This window comes from Caloenas nicobarica, chromosome 1 (genome assembly GCF_036013445.1).
Source record: "Caloenas nicobarica isolate bCalNic1 chromosome 1, bCalNic1.hap1, whole genome shotgun sequence".
Taxonomy (NCBI): Eukaryota; Metazoa; Chordata; class Aves; order Columbiformes; family Columbidae; genus Caloenas; species Caloenas nicobarica.
Genome location: NC_088245.1, coordinates 63,472,747 through 63,498,825, shown reverse-complemented (window position 1 = coordinate 63,498,825; position 26,079 = coordinate 63,472,747). Strand labels below are relative to the sequence as shown.

General features: G+C 42.1%; 1 protein-coding gene across 1 annotated transcript in view; it reads left to right on the top strand.

Annotated features, from left to right (window-relative positions):
* The window catches only part of TMEM178B (transmembrane protein 178B), a 222,801-nt gene that overhangs the window by 56,750 nt on the left and 139,972 nt on the right, over nt 1-26,079 (top strand). The window contains exon 2 of the mRNA XM_065641701.1: nt 4,939-5,052. Within this exon, the coding sequence (XP_065497773.1) occupies nt 4,939-5,052 (114 nt within the window). The remainder of the gene's footprint in view (nt 1-4,938; nt 5,053-26,079) is intronic.

Below are 26,079 nucleotides of genomic sequence, written 5' to 3'. Positions count from 1 at the left end.
TATGCAGAAGACTAAACTATATGATTCCAATGACAGTGTAAATTCCTGAAACTTGACAACCACCTTTGCAAAAGTCAAGCTGACCTCACAGGGCGAATGCCTCTGGCCACTTCTGAGACGTAAGTTTTGGGACTGATGTGACCCAATACCTTGGTGACATTTTGAATTTTAATTCTATTTCTTAAATTAACCATGGGTAAAGACTATTACTTGGAGCAGTTTGGAAGTGTTGAAATACTATTACACTTACAGGAAGGGCTGGGGGGAAGCTTGGTGATGAAGAAAGTTACTGGCCCAAAAGTTCTGAATAAAGTTGCCTGTTTACCCACCAGACAAATACAATATGGACACCAGCAGTATGACCTTCCTTTTAATTTGGCTCAACCCTCTTCTGCCTAGAGTATGAGAATGGTTCAATCACCCCCTGTGTTACCAGTTTAGAGCCTCTGCTAGGGTAGAGTGTACAGCTCTAGCAATGCAGTGAAAGCTGAGTTTCAACTAGCAGCTGAACTAACATCAGGATATTGGGATAGTTTTGAAAATTGAATAGAAAAGAATTGCACAGTGTTTACAGGTCATATTTCTGCTATTGCACAGTTTCAGGATTTTCCTTGTAAGGAAGAGGAAATATAATAATAAGGCGATAGTATGGAGCAATGCGCAATATGGGAGGGGAACAGAGCACGTAACTGGATCAGTAAGAAGAGTGGCATGTTTGCTGTGAATATTAAGCTGCTCTGGATCAAGCTATCTCTAGTTTCCTTATATCAATATTACTTGGTATCTGAACTTTGCTGGAATGGGGATTGCCAACAACAGAGTTCCAGCTGCTGAATCCCCTCTGAGCACCTGTGGTTCTGTGGGGATGCAATGAGGTTGTGGAGTCTCCTTCTCTGGAGACATTCAAAACCTGCCTGGACACATTCCTGTGTAACCTCATCCAGGTGTTCCTGCTCCGGCAGGGGGATTGGACTAGATGGTCTTTTGAGGTCCCTTCCAATCCCTAACATTCTGTGATTCTGTGACAGTTTTGTTCTGCATGGTTCTAGTTGCATCTTCCTACTTACCTCTCTCCTAGCACTCTCTTTGAAGATGTCAGCCACTTTTCTTTAGGATTTTCAGCAAACATTTCCCTTTGATCAGAGGAACATGGTATATACTGCATCTTTCAGTGGTGCTACTTTGTGGTGGTGTTGTGGTGTGTGTTTTTCCTTTTTTTTGTGGCCATCAATAACACTTGCTATGGAAGCTACATAGATGAAATAACTCTTACTGGTTTACTCTATAAACACTCTTCCCAGTTATTTGAGCGAAGTGCAGAGCTCAGCTGCAATTGCATTTGGTCTAAGTTAGTGTTGAAGGCTGGAGATGCTCCACAAATTGCAGTTACCCTATTGTGTGTGGCGGGGTTTGTTTGGTTTTTGTTTGGTTTTTGTTCTGTTTTGTTGGTTGTGTTTTTCTTCTTTCCCTTGCATCTCCTCCCATCCCAAAGACTGGAGTAAGCATAGCTATTCATTCATCTGATGGTAAGGATTTCTTAGGGTCTTTCTAAGAGGACTTTCCAGGTGAGCAGTAGTTCTGATCTTTGTTGCAGTTGCTGCCTCTCTTCTCCAAGGGGTCTCCAGGAACTAGGTGTTTGGGAGCTTTGAATGCAAGTCTCTTCTGTGTGTGTGACAAGTAGGGAAACATCACAAAGTATGAAATTGTCACTGCTGTACACTCATTGTTTTCCTAATTCTTATTGGCAGGTCCAGGCAAATGAAAGCCTTTTTCTAAGTTTTAAAAGCTAATTCTCACCTCCAGGTATATGCTGATGCAGTTGCATTTGCTTAGCAGGGTCACTCTTCTACACCTGTGAGAGCAGGTTTAGATAAATGTCTCGCATTTAAATGCTGAGCAATCACAAACTTTGTCAGTTTGGGCCATGAAAAGCTTGAGGTTCCCAGTAAGATCCTTCCTGCCTCTCTTATTAGCCACGTGCTCCCTTCAGCAGGTGCTGCTGGTTTAGAGTCTGAAGTAACTGAAGTGCTGACAGCTAGTAGAGGGCAGCTCTGAAACACTCTGAACTACCCTCTCCTGAGTGTATTAAACCCAGTGTTGACAGGACAGTTTAATAGCCTAAAGCCAAAAGGGCCCATTAGCTCATGTGGACTGACTTCTGGTATATCATAGACCATTACATTTCACCCATTTATCCCTTTATTGAGACCAGTAACCTGGAGAAGACTGAACTATTTAGAGCCCTGTAACAAAAAAATAATTAGGATTACCCATTCTAGCACTGAACCTGTGTTTAATGCATCCAGGAGCAGCATCCTTGTTGTCTGACCTGGGAGTCTGTTGCCCTGTGTCAGACAAGTAGTGGGGACGATTCCCAGGTACAAGTGAATTCGTTGTAGTCTGCTCAGCCCTGTTGAGTGTAAGCAGTGGACAGCCCTGATATTTCAGAGACAAGTAGGGGGAAAAAGGAGGACGTATCTCACTGAAGAGCACTTTACCTTTTGGTCCCTACAAACTCTTGGTTGGAGTCGTGAAGTTTGTTGGCTAATAGCATGCTATTTAGAGGTGGGAAGAATGTTGAAATATGTTGTGTGGCTAGGAGATCATAATGGAATTTACCATTAAAAATCTGCCTGTTCTAGGCAGTCTTTTAAACACATATTTAAGTCTCATTAAAGCCATGCGGATGTAAGCATAGGCCCAAAATTATATATATGGTGAAGTGGTGACCTGAATTCAGACCATAATCTCTCTTTCTGCTTTAGGCAGGTAGTAAGATAGTGAACAGCTCATTGCATTAGTGTTTGCACTAAGAATAAAAAGTTTGATGGACCTTGCTGGAAATTAGCCTCTTTGGAGTAAGAGGAGACACTTTCTGCTGATTACTTTAAGAAATTATAGCAAATGGAAAAGGATTTTTTTCTTCTCTCCTTCTGTATGCTTTTATTTTGAATCTTGGCTCTGTGTTCTTGTTGCTTGTTCTATATAAATCTTTTGTCTGTGCAGGTATCAGAATCATAAATATTGTGTTCTGACAAATAAGCATCTTCCTTTTTCTTGCCAATGCTTCTGATCCATGAAAGCAGCTGAATAAAGGGGATAGGATAACCTATAAGAAGGCAGGGTTGTGATTTGGTGCTTTTTTTTAAAGCTCTTTGCACACTAGCTGTGTTTTTTTTAAATACTATTCTTGGTTTGAAACTTTAATTCTGGGCGTACATTTGGTGCCCAGATGGTGCAGACTCACACAGAAGCCCATCACGCTGTCAGGGCAGGCGGATACATATGTAAATATTTTGCCTTTTTCCTCTATAATATTTGGCTTTGTCTAATCTAATTGCTGTCAAAGGCAGAATGTGAAGAATGCTTAAGAGGAGCAAACAACAAGGACCTCAAATGTTTGCATTGCACTAACTTTGGAAGATGCTAGTAGGCAGCAATGTAACTAATAATTTTGTTTCATGGGGTTTCTAATTCATGCTGTAAAATTCATGATATATCATCTAAGTTCATGCCAAGCAATATTTTACAACCTGAGGTAGAAACCTGTATTTCTAGTGGTATAAAAGCAGGTTTAACCCAGGGAGCTGTAGATATAAGGCTAATGGCTTTGCCTTTTCAGTTTGGACTGACAGTAAGTGTTCTCTACCTGCCTCTTGGTATATAGCACTCTTTCTTATTTATATAATTCATTGCTTCGTTTAATTTATTCTATTGAGTGCCTGTCTTAATGTATTTTTAATACATAAAAGCATTTCCAGCATAACTGCTTCTCTGACCAGAGGTAGCCAGTAGCAAACGGTGTGGCCAGCCACATTAAGGATGCCTATTTAGTTATTAAAGGCCTGATCCAAAATACTGTAATATTAATGGAAAAATTACTTTCATGAGCGTTCAATCTGACTGCTTAGTGAGGTGGTCAAATATAAAGCCAGAGTTAGTTGAGCATGCTGGCAAAATAAATGTAGGAAACCTCACTGTTCTTCTCAGTGCAAGAATGGTTGCACTATCACGGGTTTCTGGTCAGATGCAAAATTTGGCTAGGCTATAATTCATGGAAACCATCAGACTATGCCAGAGCCATTCCTCTAAGGACACTAATTACACAGAGAGTTGCCAGGAGATCAGGGTCTGGAGGTGTGATTATTGTAGAGGAAGGAAAGTGGCTGTGAAAGGAGACTGTAATAACATGACCAGAAGACAAACAGAAGCAGCATGTGGCACTGTTTTCCATAGAACATAGATGAAGTCCTGACTACAAGGGAAAAGTGTTGCTTATTTTAGCCATTTTTGTTGCCATCTGAGGCTCATTATTATGGGATGCCAATAAATTCTTTTTCTGACCCTTCCATGGAAGTGTCTGGATACCTTCAAGAGACATAGCACAGCCTGTCACATATCCTTCTGCTTGTCTTGCTTCTTGGCTGTGGGATGGGGGTCAGGAAAATTGTTCACTATCTATATGTATTATTTTACCTATGCTGTTTTTTATTACTGAAGGAAAGATCAAAGATGTTTGCTTTGTGTATCTCCTGGAAAATGGGCATTGAGTCACATTACTGCAGGATACACCAAGATGGGAATTTACAGCTTCTTACCAGTAAATGCTGGTATACATGTTGCTACTTCATGGCTCGGAGAAAAGGAATGAAAGAAGTGGTGACTTGCCACATGCATATCTGATGGTGAAAGTAGACACTCTGGTGGCTACTGTGGGGCCTTTGGTGTATCATAAGTTTGGATGTGAGCTCACTCTACAGGTAGCTTGTGCCTGTCACAGGCCAAAGATAGCATTGGCTGTCACAGTAGATTGGTGGTAGGGATTGCTCTGCTCCTAGGCTTTGCTTTGGGTTCTCAAGCCCATCAGGTCTATAGCTGGGAGGACATGTTGCATTCATTTAACAGCACTTTCTCTCTTCTGCATTTTGCTTTTCTCAGGAGCAATTGAGCGGTGCACATACATCAAGTACCACTACTCCTCAGCGACCATTCCCAAGAACCTCACCTACAACATCACCAAGACGATCCGCCAGGATGAGTGGCACGCCTTGCGTAAGTGTCACTGGCTTTCTTCTCTGTTCTCCTCACATACAGACTAAGGAAAGTACTTGCTGATAAATGAGAACAGATGCTTTGACTGGCAACCTGCTCAGAGACCTCTTCTCACATACAGTTTGTTTTGGTAGCAGACTGATCGATTTGTTCTTAGGACCTACATCTCTGTTGCTACTGCTGGCTGGAAATTCTGCTGAGGCATGAAAACGTGGCAGTAGGGAAGAGGCATTCGTATGCGGAGATTAATACTGAGTTAAATACAAAAATGAATAACAAAATCAATGCCCTATTTTTTAATTCAGTAGAATGCTCTGTACGTGAGCATGTTCTAATGCAGCTCATGCTGCTGCTGACTTCCCTGCTTCCAGCAGAATTCATTGCCGGCTTTTATTGTAGAATATGTGCTGCTGCCTGCAGCTCCTGGGTGAGTGTGGCATCACTCTCCTTTAGAGACCTAGAAAGAGAAATGCTGCACCCTTTAAGGCACAGGGAAGGAGCTTAGCCCTCAGTGGTAATTGTAGCCAGTGGTCACCAACTTGTAACATTTGCTGAAGCAACAAGATCTGACAGGGATGGAATTGCCTTGAGATGTATTGGCTGGCCTTAAAGCTTTTATCTTTCTCATCTTGGAGGTGGAAAAGAGTTTTTACTAATAAAATGGAAGAGGTAGGATTTTACAAGGAAGGATGCCACTGCAACTTGCTCTTGTTGCTACATTGTCATAGGGACTGATGAATGTCCTGAGCTCCTCTGTCTTAATGGAAGTAGTTAACAGCTCCTTGAAGATGACAGGGGTTGAAGGATGCTGATTCTGATTGAAAAACTTGGAAAGGTGGTAGTGAGTAGCTTCTGCCTGGGCTGTGTTGGTTTGAGAAATGTGTAAGACCTCTGGTGCTCCCCAGACTTTCCCTGTTTCACTCCTGCCTTATGTGGCTGCTTTGAGAGGGTCCTTTTAAGCTCTGAGGAGGAGATGTAACGATGGATTTCCTGCACTGGTAAGATCAGGCCTGGTTTGAGACTCTTTGGTGCCTGTAGGCCTGTCTGGTCAAACCTGGCAAAACGTTAAAGTTCTAGAGGGTCTTACTAATTTTTTTTTTAAATGTATCTGTGCGTGGATAAATATGTATTTTATTGTGACATGGCGAAGAAAAGGAATATTGAACTCCCGCCTCCCAGGTTGTAAGAGGTGGGTCTTGCAAAATAATGTGCTGTGTTCATTTGTCCCTGAAATCAGAAGATCAGCTGGTACAGTTCCCTTCAGGTTTTCTTCTACCACCTGCCATCTCTGCTGGTGTCAGTTTTATGTTAATATTGTTCATCTGTGGGCAAAAAGAAACACACACTCCACCCAAGACATCATCTGTTAGGGTTCATAGGGCAGTAGAAAAGGTCTTTGGTTTCTGCTTTTGTTTATGTGTGGTTTTGCCACGACTGTGAGCAACGATGACTTTTCTGCAACCATCCATTGGGAATCTCACTAATGTAGGAATTATTGTCTGAAAGAAGTTCCTCTTTCTCTCAGCAGTGGGGCAAGTAAGAGGTTATTGTGAAGCTGTGTTTGTATTCCTCCCCCCACCCAGCTTCAACATCTACTAATATACCTGGCAATGTAAGACGCTTGTTGTTGTGTGCATCCCTTGGTGGGATCAGCAAGTTCCTGATCCTGGTGTGTTGACAGCTAATGGGAGCCTTCAGTAGGACGCGTGGCAGCTGAGACACACCATGCTCACACATTTACGTTTCTGATTTAGTCCGAGGCACTTTCAGGGTGAGGCTGCTTGCCCCTTCGCTGGGAAGGGTACACAGAGTGTCTAGGTGTGGAAGCGTGTTTCTGACCCAGACATTCTTGCTAGTTCAGGCATTGGGTAGGTAGGTAGATGTAGATAGAATTTAAGTTTGAATTTCCCTACCTAAAGACAGGAAAGGAAAGAAATACTTTGAAACTCTCTGTACTCTAGAGCAGTTAGGTGCAACGGTGAGTGTTAGATATGTGTTAGATGCTGAAGGATCTGGAGGTCACAGCATTTAAGAATGAACTGAACCAATATGACCATTTCTTGTGTAGGAACAGTGACCTTGCTGTTTTTCTGTAAAACATCTGCTTTAAAAGCCAAGGGCAATAGCAATTTTTTCGAATTGTGTTTTAGCTGAGGGGGATGTTGTGCCTTCAGAAAATATTTGCAGTAGTGTAGACATAAAGTGGAGTAAGACTCTAAGTCCCTTCAGAAAGCCCCTGTCATTTTAGTTCGTGCTGTAGCAGATGACCTGATTTTTGGACCTCTGGACCAGCTTCATCCAGGGCACAGTTACTTCAGCTCACAACTGCTCATCCTGAGGCAGAATAGCATTTCCAATTCAACCTGGCCGTAATTTTCCTCTGAACAATTATCTGTTTAGAATTTCCCTTTCACTGAGTGTTGTGACAGGCAGTAAAGGAGCAGGGCCCAGGCCTGTTGTTCCTTATGTGCTTTCCATGGGTAGTTTCTCAGATCTGTAGCATAAGATGGAAGGAAGAAGAAAAACAAACAAAAACACCAAAATAACCCACACCACAAACACCACAACAAACAAAAAAACCCAAAACAACAAAAAACCCCAAACCAAAACAAAAACCAACCAACCAAAACCACCGACACACAAAAGCCCCCTATTTCCTGATGAAACACTGTGGCAAAATAGCACCCTGGAGAATTTCAGAAGAACTGGGGAGGTGAATCCAGAGTGTCTATTCACACTACTAAAGAAAATGTCTTTTCCAGGCTGAAGCCACTGCTGTCCTTTGACATATCTGTATTTCAGTAGAGGTTATTTTCCTTTCCAGGTGCATGGGCAGTAAACTGTGGGCCTGGGAGGGAAATCTGCTGCTTTGCCTGCGTACTGGGTGAGGGAGCAGAAGAGAGAGGGCTCCAGCCATGTCCAGCAGACAGCTTTTTTTCAGACTGGCAGACAAGACTGATGCTCCAGCATTTTCTCTTGAATTGCAGGACCTGGTGGGCGAGTGGCAATTAATTTGAGGCTGAAGACCCCATGGCACCAGTCAGTGCAGAAAGCAGAAATTCTTCTAGCTGTGCTGTCAGCTATGCTAGCAGAACCCAGGGGAGCAGCTAGACCTGGAGAAACGGTTGTAGCTGACTTTACAATTTTTGATTTTATCTTTTTTCATCCTGTTTGACATTTTCAAGATGGAACCTCTGCTTCAAATTGATTGCCTATGGCAGCACAAGCTGGGGAAATAGGACTTCACTTCCCTGCAATCGCTTCCTCTCAACTCTCTTTGGTTAAACAGGGATGCAGGGAAGGATGACTGTAGTATTGCCAGCTCTCGCCTGTCAGGAGATAAATGTTCATCTAATTAGACAATACAAGTGTCTATATGAGCGAAGAAGGGAAGGAAAGCTGTCTCTAACAACTCTGAGCGTAACTGTCTCTATATGGAAGATGCTGGTTTCATGACAGGATGGAGTCACTATTAGGTGTCTACTCTGTCACATTTTGGCTCCAGTCTCGTGCACAGAGTCTTGGTCCATAGTTCTGGCTTCTGAAAAACTCCAGCAGCATTGCTGATGCTTTTAGAAATGGAGGTATATATTATCAGAGCAAAATTCCCCAAAAATCTGGATAGTTCTATACAGATTTGCATATTCAGTTCCATGTTTTATGTTATTCTTGTAGGTCCACTTTCAGTGTCCTACAGATTTGTCTTCACAAAACATGGGTAAAGTGATTACGGCAGTGAGGATTTGAGCTGTGGAATATGGTGCAGGCATTGGGAGGGAATGGTATAAGCACTTTAACTGAATGCTTGTACTTTAGAAGATGGATGCAGGGAGGAATTTCTAAGGATGCTTAAGCCAGCTATCTACATTTCATTGTCTTGCTGGGAGAGTTAGGATTAGAAACTTACACTGAGGAAGCTAAATAGTGCAAAAAAAGGGAGGAAGATGCAGATAAGAGAAGGATCATCTTCATACCTTCTTAGAGCTAGTCTAGCATGATGTTTTATTTTTACCTCTAGATGCTTTTGTTTAGACCTTATGCTTCCTCGCTCATTTTTAGCTTTGAACATGTATTTGCCTTGGGACTTCTTTGTGTAACCATTCCTTGAATGATTTCAATAACAACTGTGCAGGTACTACAGGTTTGTAGGTTGGCGTGCTGTGGGCTCAGACCTGTCTGGAGACTCTCAGGACTGATGCTTGTGGGTTGCTCTACAGTCTTCCTTTCCCTTGCTGAGACCACAGTGAGGTAAAAGGGGGCTTTTACAGGGCCACCTTCTCTCCAAGGCACGTGAAGAAAGTATTATGGCTGTACAAGACTGCAAGCAAGCAATTTGCTGATGTGTGTTCTTGAAGACTGAGATTTCTTTCTCTCAGAGAATGAGTCAAATCACTGCCTCTTCCATTTCTCCTGCCATGGTAGCTGAAATGGGACCAGTGCTGCCTGGTGCTCAGAGCCTTTGTACGGCAGAGCTCCCAGTGGCTTGAGCTATATCATGTGAAAGTCTCCACATCAGAAGGCAGATGAAAAATTCTTTCTTCTCTCAAAGATTTTATTTTGCTGACTCACAGAGACAATCATGCGAGGTAGATAGCTGGGTCTTTAAGTCTGTTTTTTCCTTCCTCCTTATATATGACAAACCTGAATTTGTACTTTGGATTAAACGTGGCCACAAAAGATGGAATTTGTTTGTCTGCTGTTCTCCAGTTGGCTGTTGCCACCTAGGCCTGTCTTCTACAGCAGCTGTGTTTTGTGTCCAGGAACATGGATAGTGCTGCATCTGGGCAGAAAGTGGCTGGAATTGCTATGGAAACTGATCTCATCCTGCAGAGCTTAGAAATTGTCACCAGACTGCTTTAGAGAGAACTGGTTCACAAAGAGGTAGCTGATGCTTTCTGAGAAATATTTAGAATTTCCTTGTGTTTTTAGAAGTGCTCCTTGTCAGGCACTGTGGGATCTCCTTTGTTTGTCTCCTACCCACCCCCACTTTTACTGTGGGACCACAGGATATGGGCTCTGAATGTAGAGCATTGGCATGGGGAGCTGCATTGTCAGGAGAAGAGGAACCATAATGCCTTGTGTTAATTGGAATGATAACGCTTGTCTGTGCTGTTGAAAACTGCAATAACCCTGTGTTTGTGGTGTTTGAAAGCCGTTTGCATAAAAAATGAATTGTGACGTCAAAAGTAATAGCCTGGCATGTTTTGAGAGGAGCAAGTATTGGGGGAAATGAAGGATTTCTACAGGATGTAGAGAGTGATAATATTTTAATTCATATAGCATCTATGCTGAAAGCTGAATGGATTTTATCAGTCTTAATGGTCTGAACTTTGCAGGAGATTAAAGATTCCTCATTTAGGCCTGCAAAGCACACAAATGCCTTCTTATAAAGGGTAAAACTACTGAGAGAGGCTGGAAAAATCTCCTTTTGTGGAGGTCAGTTACAGTACTGATGGCAGTGACGACAATTAGCACTCTAGAAAACATGATAATGTCTATATTTCTAATTTCTACCGGCTTCCCAAGCCTTCTCATTCCATGGAACAAGATATAGAGATTTGCACAGAAGCTCAGTTGATAGCTTGGCAATGCATTAGTAACACCAGTAAGCTCATGGGCTTGACCCTGTCTGCTTTTATAAGCAACAATAAATATTTCATTGTTGTATCTGTATTAAGTGCTGACCCGAGAGAATTTTTGCACTTTTTTTTTTTCTGGCTACTACTGAAAGCGGCGTTGGAAATAAATAGACAGCATCCCACTTTTCTTGCTCCTTTCTTCCACTCTCTCTCCCATAATCCCTTGGATCTCCTTCCATTCCTGTCTTCCTCTACAAGGAAATGCTGTTTTATTTTTAATTAGCTACCTTGACCCCCAGATGGAGGTATACCCTGAAGTATGACACTGTCCTGCTGGTCAGTGCCATTTGGCTGACAATATGATGTCATTCCTTAATGCATTGGTTATGAAAGCAGACGGGGCAGCCATCCTGGAGGTTCGACAGGTGCTCGCATGCCTGGAGGTCTAGTGTTGTTGGATCCCCATCATATTCATCATTCCTGTAGCTAATGACCAGGTGGTAGTGACAGACAACCTCATTTCCCCTCTCTCTCTCTGCTGTAGGGTTTTTTTTTCATATCCTGCTATTTCAAACTAAGATAGAAAAATGGTGGAGTGTGTTGGCATCAAAATCAAGGACCTATTTTGAAATCTCTAAGGGATTTTGCTGCCTTCTGCTAGGCTTCCTCTTAGGATTTGCTAACATGGCTGTGACCTTAATATCTACACTAATGAATAGCTTTCCCAACTGCATACTACTTTTTATTTCCCATACTACCTTTGCTTCTTGGAGACAGAAGAGCAGGGAAGGAGTAAGAAAGATGGTCAGTACATCTGTCTTGAGTTGGCAAGGGTGTCTAAATAGAAAAAAACGGCCAAGATTTGGGAAGGGAGGAAATGAGGACAAGGAAAGGGTTGAAACTTTATGCTGGTGAGTTGGGAGAGCATAGACAGGGAAGTACTGAACACTGAGACAGGGATAAGGGCTGGAGTGGTGGGTTGGAACAATTTGGAAGGGAAGGTGCAAAAATGACCAAGCTTTATTTGTGTTGGAGGGGAGTGGGGAATGAACAGGGAAGGAATCGCCTCAAAGCCCTGTTCTAAGTGCATAAGTCAGGAGTCTTGCGGTACATCTACTGCTAACACACCTGTGAAACACTGGCAGAGGAGAAGTCCCATCCCGATCCCTCAGACAGCAGGTTCTTCCACCAGCTCATGTAACTGGGGGTTCAGAGGTGAATTAGAAGAGCCTTATTCTGCTGATGAACTGCTCTCCACTCTTCTGAATCATTCAGAAACGCCACAATAGAATTCCTGATCTTGCAGGGTTTTTTTTAAGTTATTGTAAAGTTAAGAATGTAAAATAAAATCAGATGAGCATTTAAAAAGTTGCAAACATAAGCATGTAAAGTTAGGAGATGACACAGTTCAGGCTGCATACTTGGCTTTAATTTATCTCCTCTGAGCACACTCATTATCAAGTCTTTAATTACTGTAATCATATACTATGTTTTCCACAGGACCCCTGCCTTGTTCCATATATTTGGGATATTCTGTTTCCATTCAATGATATCTTCAATGTTTGGTTTCTTTTTCATTGCTTAATGTATGGTTGCTGGCCTTTTTATTGCAGAATACATAACTCCTAATCCAAGGAGAGATTTAACCACTTTGAGCTTTGTCCTGTTTCTAATTATTGTGCTGAAGCATGGCATGTGAAGATAAATACAGTAATATCTAAAACTTCTGACCTGGGTTATAACTTCCATTTTAGGCCTGGCAATCAAAGTTACCTGGTTTAAGTTTTTTTGTGTGTCTCCAGCTGGAGATGAAGAAGACTTGGGTTTTAGAGTACTTAACATTAAATAGCCTTTTGTATGTTCAGAGCACAGCTCCCTTTGACTTTCAGAACAACTATAAGTGCTCCACATCCTGTAGATCAGACTTCAAATGGTCACCCGGCTCACACTGGGTTGTAGTAAATGAGGAAAACATGGCTAGGGACCACCTTGAAAGAGATTTCTTAGACTAATTGACTTATTTCCAAGGACTTTTGGGGTAAGTGTAGAGGAAAGTAATTGTGTGAGAGGGAGGAGCTGTATGTCAGCTTACTGATCTCTAGCTCTTAGCTAGAGGGTGGCATGAGTTCTCACCTCCCACACCAACCCTTTCAAAGGGTCACATTTCCTAACTTTGGCGTGCTTGACTTGTCAGCCTTCGTAATGTTTTGATATTTTTTGTTTGCTTTTAGTTTTTTATTGTAAGTGTGGGCATTTGGATTCTGCTTGGCTTAGGTGATGTTTCCTGTTGTCTCTCACTGTTATATTGGAAAAAAGAAGACATGTTTTTATCTTCATAACTGAAAAGACTCTTAGGGTATTTATGGAGCTGTTCTGAGTGCAGGAAAATTGAGAGCACACCACCTCCAGCCTTAGTGGTGATTTTTTGCAAAGGAGTATTGGAGACAATTTGCCTTTTGCAGTGTGGAGATGTTGACAGGTAAAACATACCATCGTTTATAATTTCCAGTCATTCAGCCAGTCAAAATATAGCTTTATTAATATTCATAAAGAGCTCTCTGTTTCCCTTCTCTCCCTCTTGAGAGACACAGAGGGGGAGAGGGGTGTTTTTCTAAGTCTCTTGGCAAATCAAGAATGATGCCTTGTGCATTCTCAGGGTGAGAACACAGGAAAGAACAAACAGGATGATTTAATAGGTCTTTTCCATCTCTGACTTCTATAATTTTTGATTTATATACCAATTTAATGCCTGGTTTATGATGATTTGTATCCCAGTTTGTTTATAACCCAGTCTGATGCCCCACCCCACACTGTTAGCAAGATGAAAGCCAACCAGTTAAATATTTCAAGGTGATAACGTGCCACATGCCACACACAGGGTTAGTAATGAGAACTGCGTGTTTCCTTGCTTCAATGCAAGAAGAAAGACTGAAGTGATAGATTTTGGAAATGAGAATTGTGATTTGTTCACAAAGCCAAGCACCATCCACAAGGGAACATCACAGCAGCCAGTATGAGATTGATGCCAACAAACTTGGAATCAAACAACCTGGCTTTGACCCTGACAGAAGCTGCAGGCTGAAACATGTAGGTGATTTTTATATGTTGATAGCTACTGGGCAGTGGTTGCCATATTAATTACTGTTTTGCAGTGATGCTCTTTTTACATTGAAATACAGAATAAACCTGATCCACATGTACTACCAGGAGATCCTCCTACTTGCTACTTTGAAAAGGTCTCAAATGTGTGAGTATTAATATGTAAAAATGATAATGCAGCTTTACATCTTCAGATTGTTATATTGTTAGCTGGGCCATGATGATTTTGGCCACATTGTCAGAGCTGGATGTAGTTCTTGCCCAGGAAGACTGGATGAAGCTGGAGGATTTGTCTTAAGGCCCATCCAAGACTCCTTAATTGGCTGGGTGAATCACAGTTTAGCTGTTGAATTATTCCCTGCCCACCTCCAGGAACTGATTGCACAGTTGGTGAGGGAATAGGAAATCAGGAATATAAATCTACTGCAGGTATCTCCTGTGGGACTTCAAAGTTCAGTCTTGCAAATCTCATCTGGCTGCTCTGGATGTAGGTTATATTTAATGGAGATTGAGCCTGTGTGTCCCTCTGCATCACTGGAATTATGACAGCTAATTTGAGTCTATCTGCCACTAGTGTGTGCAGTTAATCAATATCTCCTTCATAAATACAAACTCTCTCATCTGTGCCTCCATCAGCTTTGCCTCTTCTGGCTTGTCTTTGCATCCCTGTTTCTTTTGGGTATTTTTTCCCCCAAAACTTGATTCTCATCTAGATATTCTGAGAGAAGGAAATCAATGGAAGAATATAACTTACTGACCTAAGAGGTGCTTCTTTGCCGTACACTACTAAGGCTGTAAATAATTCAGTAGGTTCCCTGTATTTTCTTTCTTCCCATAAGATTTGGCTTATGAAAATTTTATGGGAGCGGGACACGGAGGTGGCTGAATTACTGGTTTTATCTGATACAATCTTTGGCAATAGGTCGATACCAGCTGCTCTTCACTCACCACTGTAGACACATACTAAATCAGTCTTCTTTGTAGAATCCATTTTGCAGCATGTTATAATCACATATTTGAGCATGATGTAATGCTATTCCTTACAACTTGCTCTCATGCCTGATTGTGTTGCCACAGGAAGAAAAGTGTTAACCTGCCAAGGCAAGGCTTAATTTCAAGGCTTAATCTCTCTTCCCAGTGTTGGGAGGAAGTCAGTAATGGCACGAATCCATATACACAAAGATCCTAATCAGAAGGGAGCAATAAGCTGGGAACTAGTAGTTTAGTCTGCTTATATTTATACCAGAATAATAATTTTACTGAAACAAGAATAGATATTCTGAGATAAAGAGTGTGAAATCAGCATCTGGGTGCAAAATACTCAATAGATTGCAGAAATACCAAAGTGCTCTTTGAGACTTTTGGACTTTTTGATAATTCAGTGAAAATGAACAGATTCCACAATTACTTTAATTTTCCGTTAATGCTGCTGCCGATGGTGTGCAGTGCACCTTCCATCCTAGCATCTTGAAATACTTGGCAATGGTTTTCACCTAGTATCCTTCTGACTTAAACAGAGTGCCGAAGGAGGAATACAACCTAAGCAGACCCATTTCGCATGCTGAAAAAGAGTTGCAGAGAAGTTAATTGACCTGCTAAATGTCATGCAGAGAGTGAGCGGGAGAGCCAGAAACAGAACTCGGGTCTTTGGACTCCCACTGCTGCAAGTGCTAGACAATGCTGCCTCCTGTAGTGCCAGCGATTATGTAGCATATCTCCTAGAAAAGACCACTGTAAAACCCTACGGCAAGACTAATGTTTTTTCTGAAGAGGTTAAAAAGAATATTATTTTCAAGTGAAAACTTACTAGCCAAAACCAGAGTCCATTACATACGTCAGTGGTGATTTTCTCTTAGAAATAACGGCAAAAGAATCTTCAAAGACTAGTAGTAAATTAAGGTATACAAAGTGGGGATTCCTCAGCACCTGCTGAAAACCAGGACCTTGGAGATACCTGAAGGTGAGCACCTAGAATCAATAATAATCTCAAAAATTATCTCAATGTGTTGGTGCTGTGGATTTTCTACTGCATATGAATTGGACTCTAAAAGTGTCTTCACTGATTGTCATGACAACTGATACACACAACAAGAATAACATACTGGTACTCAGAGTTTTACCTGCAAATAATCTTAATGTCCTGAGTTGGAAGGGACCCACAGGGATCATCGAGTCCAACTCCTCTCCCTGTGTATGACAACCCCACAGTTCACACCATGTGTCTGAGGGCTTGTCCGGTCTCTTCTTGAACACTGTCAGGCTTGGGGCCGTGACACCTCCCTGGGGCAGTCTGTTCCAGTGCTCCTCCACCCTCTGGGTGAAGAGCCTTTTCCTGATGTCTAGCCTTAGGAAAAGGTTCTTAATCAAATCTTAACTGTCATTTTATGTGAAGAGTAATCAAATGATTATATTTTGAGAAATAATAATCAGTCCTATTACAGAGCCATAAAATAATCTGGAAGAAGAAATGCATGCTAAATTGAAAACTGCAGGCAAATAATTTCAAAATGGCTTTCCTGATGTGGCCTGGGGAGAACATTTCCTGTATGGTAAATACTCCCTGGCTGGCGGAGTGGCCACAGCCACCTCTGCACCTCATCCCAAAATGGCATGGGTGAGGAACTGATTGACATGGAAAAGTCCTTCACCATGATTACAAGCTGTGAACCACAGAATCACAGAACCATCCACTGCCAGGGTATATTAGAGCTACCTGTACTTTATTCCAACATAAAAGTAGGTTGAACTGGTCTTTGGCTTGTTTCAGGAGTATTTTCATCCATTGTGGAACTCAGCGTATCAGGACCTATCTGTTGACTTTCTGATGTATACTATTGCTGTTTAGGTCTTCGCATGAAAAGAGAATTTTTATTTGGTAGATAAGCTTTGGCTTTGACACTTAACCCTTTGCTGGAGCACTAGTCCTCTGTACTGACTTCAGCTGATGAAGTGCAAAAGTCTCTGGTGATATCACTTCCAGGGAGAACCAGATTTTTCATGTGGAAGGAGTTGAGAATTTTTTTAGGAGGCAAACAATTAATGTAAAAGCCTTTTCTAACAGGGAACAGGTCAGAGAAATGCAAAAATTACTTGATATGGCAATAGGATCAGCTTTTCACAGTAGTCCTCCTGAAGTTTTCCAGTAGGACTCAGTGGCTCTCTGAAGAGCTGAATTGACAGCCCTGCTGGGTGAAGCTTTTTGATGGCTCAAGGGTAACACAGGCAGGAGCACTTTGAAAATCTGTGTGATGCATAAATGGATTAGATCACTTGATGTACCTCTCTGGCTGTTAGTTCATAGGATTCTCTGTTTAACATTTCTGGCCTTTGCTTTCCATGGGAAGGCATCCCCTATGCAAGTAAGAGAGCAGATTCCAAAGGTAAGCAAATCCCTGTTTTATGGCAGTCAGATGACACCAAGTGCAATTTAAGGATATTCTTTTAATCACTGTTATGGGGAGACTCAGTATTTTACTAGCCAGAAAAGAGAGGCCATTTGTGATCAGCTTATTGGATTCATGAAGAGTGTTTTGCTGTCCTTTTCTCACAAAGCAGAAGAGTTGATCTGTTGCTGTACAAAAGCAATGCTTAGAGAAGGTGTAGTAGATTCTGTTATAGGGCCTAAGACCCTGTAGGAAGACCTGGGAGGACCCTAAACCTGGTGGTGTAGTCCTCAGAGAGATGCATTAGCTAAAAGTGTTCCACCTGAGTGGGGGACCAGAGAGAGCTAATCCCCAGGCAGTGATGGCCTGTAAGAATTGCAAACTTGACTCTGAAGTTGGCAGAAGGATCTTCAGTCAAAGAGGATACAGGTAGGATGCTGACATGGCCTCAAGTTATCTGCAGAGGGCTCTGACCCACACAGCAATCTTATCTTGGTGGCGTGGGACTAGTTTGGGGCAGAAAGCCACCTGCTTTGGCTCCTGCCTTCATTTTTGATGTTGATAGAAAGAGAAAGACATCTGGTAGGTGGCTGTTCAGTGGCATGGTTGGCAGCTGGAGGAACATTGCTGCTTTCCAAGTCTTTTATTCCTGTATTGTAGGCATGAGCAGAGAAAACATTCCCAGGTATAGAAGCAGGACTCTTAAAGCCTTGGAGAGTGGTGAGTGAAGAGAAGAACACTTTGTATGACTGGGACTCTGTTTGTGTGGTGTGTTTTGTGGTGTGTTGGTTTTTTTGTTTTTTTTTCCTGAGAATGCAATTGGATGAGTTTTTAGTGGTGCTTTTAAGAATATGAATAAGGAAGCCAAGGTGATGTGTGTGAACACCTGGGGAGAAGCTGAAAGAGAGAACAGAGAATAATTGAAAAGCTTCTGGGGGAAATAAAAATGTGATGCCTAGATGCCTTTTTGCATACACAGAGGCCCTCTCTGCTCTGTTTATTATGCATCAATGTGGATACATTAGATTAATGTGAAAACCAAACAAATTCCTGACACTGCTGGCACTGCTGAGACAATAACCAGAAGCTGCTGCCTCTGTCACTTTCCTTTTGCAGCAAAGTCTGACAGCGAATGAGACTGGTGTGAGTTTGCCATCACTCACTCATTACTTTGAAAAATTTATTTCTCAGTCTGTGTGTCAAGCTCTTGGCACAACCCTGATAAGCAACAGAAAAGTTGAGCTAACAAAGCAAGCCTTTCCACAGATCAATAGAGATCAATCTCTTCATTTTGACTGAATGACAAAACAAAAACAGCAATTAAAAGTATGTTTGATGCCGATAGCTAGTGGGCAGCTCCCAAAACCAAAGTACCAGGGGACACATAGGAGAACTCTCGCCTCCATGTTATTGATATTGACCTCATCAGAGGGATGATATTAGCACAGATGTGAGTATCCCACAACAGGCAGACATACCTTGAGGCATGAGCGTGAAGGATCTTGGCCAAACCATTTGACTAGGGCTAGGTTTGTTATGTTGTTGTTTGCCAGCAGCCCGTGACACTGGCTGCAATGCCATAAAGCTTTGGGCATATGTATGTCCTAGACCACAACATTCAGGGCAGAGCTGCAGGTGACATGAGGATGGGACTATACTTCGTGTTAGCCAACATCTGTAATACCAGTTGGTACCAGATCACATGCAGCTGCACAGTAATACAGAACATCTAGTGCACTGACTTGCTTAAAAATCTAGGAGTGAATTGATTAGTTCATTTAGGTGTCATTAGATCATTCAGTCAACTATGTGGGACATAGCCATGCCAGTGCACTGAAACCCAACAAACCTTACTGACGTAGCTCGAAGGCAACATGACTAGACAGCCTGTGGGATTCACTGGGCTCGGTTTCCTGAACGAGTGCCGCATACTGAAAGGCTTGCTCCCTGTTGCATTCCAGTCTCAAAACACAGGTCTTGGTGAAGTAGTTTTAAAAGGTCTGGCAGTACGCAGTTTTGTCAGGAAAATATCCTGGTAGGATTGCTGGCTACTTAGAGCAACAAGTTATAAAAATGCTGTTGTGGGCACTAATCCACAGAGCTGGTGTATTTACCCATCTTGTACATGAATGTCTGGAATGGATAAACAGGTGGCACAGAAGACTAAACAGTGTAAGTGGAATATTACTGTTAGAAAATATCAATAGCTGATGCTTGACTCTCTTCCTTTCACAAAGGAGTGGAAAACTGATTTTTCAGTTGTCCTGATTCAATGTGTTGTTTTTTCTCTTGCTACAACACTGGCATCATCAATAAAAGCAAATGAGATGTGGCTGGATGTGACAGTTCTGGTGAGCCTCTGGTGTGAATGAACAGACAGTAGGAACAGAACATTGGCTTCTGCAATAAGATGAGTTTTCTCTTTTTTGGGGGTTATGTGTGTGGGGGAAGGCTGAAATAACGTAATGCTTGTGAAAGCAAGAGATGCGACAGTGCTGGCTAAAACTAGGCATATTGCAGGCAAGTACTGGGCACTTTTCCTAGTTACAGCCATGCCAGTGTGCTTAATCACCATTTGCAAACTGTTGTTCTAGCAAGACTTGATCCCTTGTTGTATGATGCACTCTCCTGTCTTTAGACAGTTTGCTGCTGTGTCTCGAGCCTCCCCCTGGGGTATTGCCCCGCTTTTCACCAGTCATAGCACTGTTGCAGCTGCAGCCATGCAGCTCTGCTCCCAGAGCTGCCACCCATGTCAGAACACGCGTTGCTTCAGTGTCGTGCTCTTCTGGAGGAGGTGAGATCCTGTAGACTAGGACCCATCGGGGCCATGAGTTTGAACTCACAACCTACAAATCAACTCACAACCTACAAATCTTTAGGTCTTTGTCTTTCTCCAGCCACTAGTTTTTGGGCAAAGAAAGTCTGTATGATTCATTTATATGCTTCTCATCATGCAGCTATCTAGGAAGCACTTTGGCCTCTGATACAAGTGTGTTGTAACTGGGCTTGAGAGATGTGACCCCAAGAATTATTGCACCAGTAGATTTCATTGGAGAGCAAGAGCTCTCTGGAGGGACTGTTCAGCTCTTATTCAGTGGTTAAGTGAGAGCAATAATGTTAAGCATAGGGTCAGTGATTTACAGCTTTCTTTAAGCTGATGGTGCACAGGCTGCCTGAGGAGTGGGCTGAAGGTGCTGCTGTGGCACGGCTGGAGCGATGCAGAGGGAACACGGGCCTGTCTCCAACCCCTGGGAGGGGGAAGGCTGAGGCTCAAGGGCTGGCTGCATCCCTGCGCTCACCTCTTCCCCGACGGTGACCCTTCTGGGGGTTTTACCAAGCTGAAAGCCTGTGCCAGGGAGATGTACTGCTGCTGATCGGAGGAGAACAAAAGAGCTGTGAAAAGGGAGGTCTAAAAGCTTATGGAGCAACATCACGCGGAAACCACAGGAGATGGAAATTTTTCACTGTAGCATCAAGTGAGACAAAATCCCAGCACCTCAGGCAAACAATAACAAGCCCTGAGTTGATGGAGCTGCCCTCCTGCGAAGCCTTAGCTGTCACGGCTGTCCTGCTCTGCCAGAGCTGCTTTGAGGCTGTTCAGAAACAATTACTTCTCCTCCCTCTTTAGGGAAATGACAAGGGGTGGGCTGGGGGAAAGGTGCCAGCAAGCACTGAAGAGAAGAGAGAAAATTTCATGTTGAATGTATTCATCACCATCTATTCTAGGGTCAGTTGTTGTCATTTATTTTTTTGTATTAAATGAGGTGTTATTTTTAGATTTCCAAATCCATACATGGAAATTATTCTTAAGTGTTCCAGCTTTCATCTTGTATAAAAAAAACCCCAAACTAATCTCATCTTGATAGCACATTTATTGTGCTATTTTTCTGTGATTTCTTTTATGCTTTCTTCCTGCTCAAAAAAAAAAAAGCCTCCTTGCTCCCCTGCCCTGACTAATATTACTAGAGATGCAGCAAGAGAGAGCTATTTAATGTTTTCACCTGTTGCTTTACTGTTCTGTTAGAGTTATGGGGGGAAGTGCTGGTGGGTTAAGAAGGGGTTTAGTCAGCAGCCCACCCACTTTCTTGTGATTTTTCTTCAAAGAAGGGTCTGACAAAGAAGAGCTTTTCCGTTGCAGATTTGCTGAGTTCAAAGCGGGTGCCCTACAGATACAACTCTATGATTAATCCTCAGAACTGGTACATAAAGCTTATGCTATGCCACTGCTACTAATGTTAATGGAAGTCAGGCATCTTACTCCCAGTGCACTGCTTTAAAGAGTAATAATTTACCCAGGAAAGTCCTAAGGCAAGAGAAGTGATAGTCATTTATTAATTCTTTTGTAAATCTTCTTTTCTATGATACTGGCATTGCTTTCCATCCATTTCTAAGTCATGGCATTTTGGTGAGCCCTGAGCTGTGGAGGGTCTTTTTTCCGATGTCCTTGAATTCTTTTGTGTCAAAAGCAGGTTCGTATACCTATATTTACAAAGGAGAGACAAAAAACCTCATAAGTGTGTTTTACACCTTCTGTTGCACACTCAAATTTAGTGGCTGTAGAGAAATGTGACCTTTAGGCAGGCATCAGAAAGCACATGGAGAAAGCTGTCCTGTTAGCTTTGATAGAAAGCAGTCCTGTATCTGGAGCATGTTTTTGCTTTAGTGAGATATCTACTTATAAAAGCATGTGCTTTTTTCAGAGGGAGGTGAATCAGGGTGCCTGATTTTTGAGATATCTAACACAAAATATGCTTAAAAGGCCTGATGGTCTGTGGGAAATGACTCAGCATTCCTTAGCCTGAGTAAGATCGTCAGCATCTGGCTATGGTTAAGTGCGACAATATCTTCTAGTATAGGCCGTTGCCCAACAAAGGTGTCCTTTGAGCAGATTTGGCTGTGTTTGTTACTTTTGTGTTAGACCTGAGATTTCCAGTGGAGGTGCTGCATTCTCACTGAAGGAGAGAACTTTTTCTAGGAACCAACTAATAGAGAAAAGGCTGTGTGCAAAATTGCACCGTAGTAATGGATATTTTTTGCTATGTGTGAAAAGTTTCCTCCACACATACAGTGGATGTTGGCATTCCAAAAGCAGAACAACTGTAATTCTGTGATAAATTACCATACCGTGTTGATTTCTAAAATTTCTTGGACTGCTTGGGAACCCAAATGACCCTGTAAGTCACAGGCACATCTTGAAAAATCCCACATTTTTTTCCCAGAGTAGCTGAACCAGCACAAAAACTGATGGATGCAAACTGTCTTGGTGATCCTGCTGCGAATTTGCTTTGGGAGACATGTGGAAAATGGCAGCTAAAGTCAAAGAGCCTCCTGAATACTAAGTTTCTGTCTTGAGATGAGTAGTCATAATTACAGCTACAACTGCAGCTCGCATTGCAAAACTTACGATTCCTTCAGAAATGCTATTTGAAATAATCATCTTGCAGCATGAGGTTCAGTATTGGTTTGGGGGAATGGGTCATTACTTAGGCAGAATTCTCTTTCCCTCACACCTCCAAATAAACATCTTGAATTAAACTTCTTCACCTTTCTCGCTCTTTTCCTTCCTTCCCAAATGCATCAATTTAATATTCTTTCTCACTTTAAATTATCTATTATCCATATGCATATCTCCATTTCTGTATGTAAGTAGAGCATCATTTCAGAGCTGATTTCTCTCTTTGCCTGATGTTTTCTTTGAGGCTGCTGCCAGGAACCTCTGCATAAGAGACGTTTTAGTCATTTGAACAATGGTATCTCAATACTTGAGTTCGTTTCCCTGCCTCTGCCTGTGGTGACAGTCAAAGGATAGAGAAGAGATTGAGTTTCCTTTGATCTGAGAGAGGTGAGTAGTGGCAAGCTGACTTTTCAGCAGGATGAATGGGCAAAGAGCTCCAGATAATTCTCAGTGTGAACCACTTAAACTACCAGTTGGAGCTGGGCAGGTAACGTTCAACTAAAAGCACACCATCCCTTCTTCTTTTGCTTGCTGGCATATCTCAGAGAGGGGTATTGGTGACAACCTGGAGCGTGGTGGTGGCCCTTAGTGGGGCTGGAAGAAGGCTTGGGAGCAGCATTTGCTGGCAGCGGTTGCCACTGAACTATGTGGCTGGTACTCCAGGTAGCATCCTGCCTTGTATCACCTCTTAGCAAGTGTAGAAGGACTAACAGACCTCAATATTTCCAACTGGGCTGTGTAATGTACTTTTGCCCCCTTTCCTTATTTTCAGTCCTGAAAGAGCTTCTTTCAGACCGCTGTGATTACCAGAACAGGCCTGGTTTGGATTTTTTTAGTGGGTTAGTAATGCAAAACTCTGGTTTAGCTCCAAATGGAACGTGATTATTACTGCAGGCAAAGTCTCATATATTCAGGCAACATAGGCTTTACTGTCTTGTTGAGTTCACATGGATGTTTTACGTGCCCTAGCAAGATGTTTGACAGTGTTATCATCAAGTCACACTATTATTGTATAAAACCATAGTTCGTGAGTTTCATTTTTATGATGACACATTAGAGAAATCTCGGATAATCCAGAGTTTTTAGAAAAAAAAACCTCTTTATTTTCAGAGCTCCCTGTAGACCAAATAGAGGAAAAAAACAACTTGTCTTTCAGGAGAAGATTGAGGACTGTAATTACAAAAAATAGCATATACTTGCAATGAGTTGGATTTTTAAATTTATGTGTTTAGAGAGAAACCATATTCATCTGTTGTCTTGTCTCAAAATTGTAGCATGAACTAGTACTCAGCGTTTGCTTTTTTCCGTTATTGGCTTCTAATCCATAGCAATTAAAGAAACAAACACATTCCTCTATAAATCCCTAATAGGATTTAGACATTACCATGCAAAAGTTGCAGCAGCCAAACTCTAAAATCCTTCCTTTAAAAAGTCATTCTGAATCTTTCATATAATAGTCAATATGCTTATTAAATTCTCATGCTACTTCCTGTCAGCTCTGTTCCTGTGCTTTCGCTGGCTTCATCATCTCTCTCTGACGTTTGGGTATTGGATATTTATCTATCAGATAAGAGTATTTTTTTACTGGACATGTTTCCCTAAGGGAGACAGAGTCAGTAATTTGCTACTAGAAAGTAATAGGGCAGTTCTTGTGAACTTCTTATATTATGTGGATGAAACATGTCTGTACACATCTCTGCTCTCTTCCCCTTACGTCCTCTCTCCAAGTCTGTACCTTCTGTAGAAGGGCATCTAGAGCCTTCCTAATCAGCATGTAGGCTGAGATACTTTCCAGGAGACACCCGATGTGAGCCCCACAATGTCCCCAGGAGGCTGCAGGAGCTACATGGTGGTGGCCATGGCTGGGCAGACAGGGTCTTGCCTGTGCCTCAGTGGAGTGGTGACTTGGGTTTCTGCTTTCTTACCAACCAAGCTCCAGAGCACACCTACAATAGGTTTGTTCTTCAAGTTTGATTACAAGATGGGGTTTGCGGCAAGATGTAATGTTGCACACAATATAATGTCAGCATCTTGCCCCTGTCCTTGTGCTTTCATCCTTGGAATCCTGTGGGCAGCAGTTACTCTACTCACACTCCTGCGTGGGGCTGCTCAGGTCCTTCACGTGCTGCTGTGGCAGCTCTCAGGCTCTGACTGCTCAGCTCTGTCTTGAGGGCTGCAGAAAGTCCCGTCCCACAGTGTCGCAATGTCTGATGGAACAGGCAGTAGAGCAAGTTGTGATTGGAATTTGAATTTCTTGCAAAATATTTCTTGGGTAGGAATATTTGTCCGAGTTCACGAACCTCAGTTTTAGAGCCACGTTAACTGTAGAAAGAGCTTTTGACACGTCCTTGCTGCAAAGTCTAACAACGAGGAGGTTATCTACATGCTGGAATTACTTTCTGTAATCTTTTGATGTCATTTCCTTAACCTTCTGCTAGTTTTATCACAGGGATACCTTTTGTTACATTCTACTTTACAAAAGAGAAGAAAATAACCAGTTAGTTATTATTCTAGTTGAATCACTTTCAGAATAAAATTCAGACACAGCTGTCACACAGTTCTAGTATCTGAGGAATATCAGCATTATGAACTGAATGTTATTAGCATATTTATTATTAACAGTGCACAGAATTTATTTATAAACGGTAATGCACAGATAATTCATTCTTTGTGCTTGCGCTTTTGTTTTGATGTAACTAATATTGAAAAAAGCTTGTATTTTTCAGTTTATGTTAAAAATATTGATGATGAAGATTGAGTTGGTTTGCTGTTACTGTGTGGTGTGTCACCTCACACTCCCTTAGGGACAAATCTAAGGCTTCACTTAATATCCTTTAAGCATGTGGCAAGGTGGATGTTCTCAGCTAGTAATTAACTATTGCTCTTGATTCTTGCAAATTTCAAGATTGCTGTAGTAAACAATTGATGTAAAATATAAATCAACTTGCAAATGCTGAAATCAACAAATAATTTTTCACCTTCATATTTTCAGTAACAAACATACACTCCCTAGTGCTAAACAAATAGCATGTGCTGTGCTTTATAAATTTACATCACAAGAACAAATTACTTCCATAACCGCTGTGGATTTTATTCGCTGCTAGGATTAAGACATAATGGCACAAGCCACACAAATACCCCTGGTTCCAGCTGTGGCTGCTCACAAATAAACAAGACTATTTTTGGCAGTAGCAGAACCAAACTGATGGGTGAACGTGCTGATGCAGCGTGTCTTTGGGAAGCCCTCAGTAGCAGTGAGCCAATGGATCTCTGGTTGGAAAAAACAAACAAACAAAACCCCAAAACTAAACATCTTTCCCTCTCTGGGGAAAGAAGCAGCTGCTGTCCTCCTCTGGGACTGCGTCCTGCTCTGTCCTGAATAGTCTGATACGTTTGACTGGCGTTGTAGTTGCTTGGGATGCAGCATGATTTCCTTAATCATTGATTGGGAACATCTTGGGTGGTGTTTTTCAAAAAATGCTGCACCTGGGCTTGTGTTATGGATGCCTTC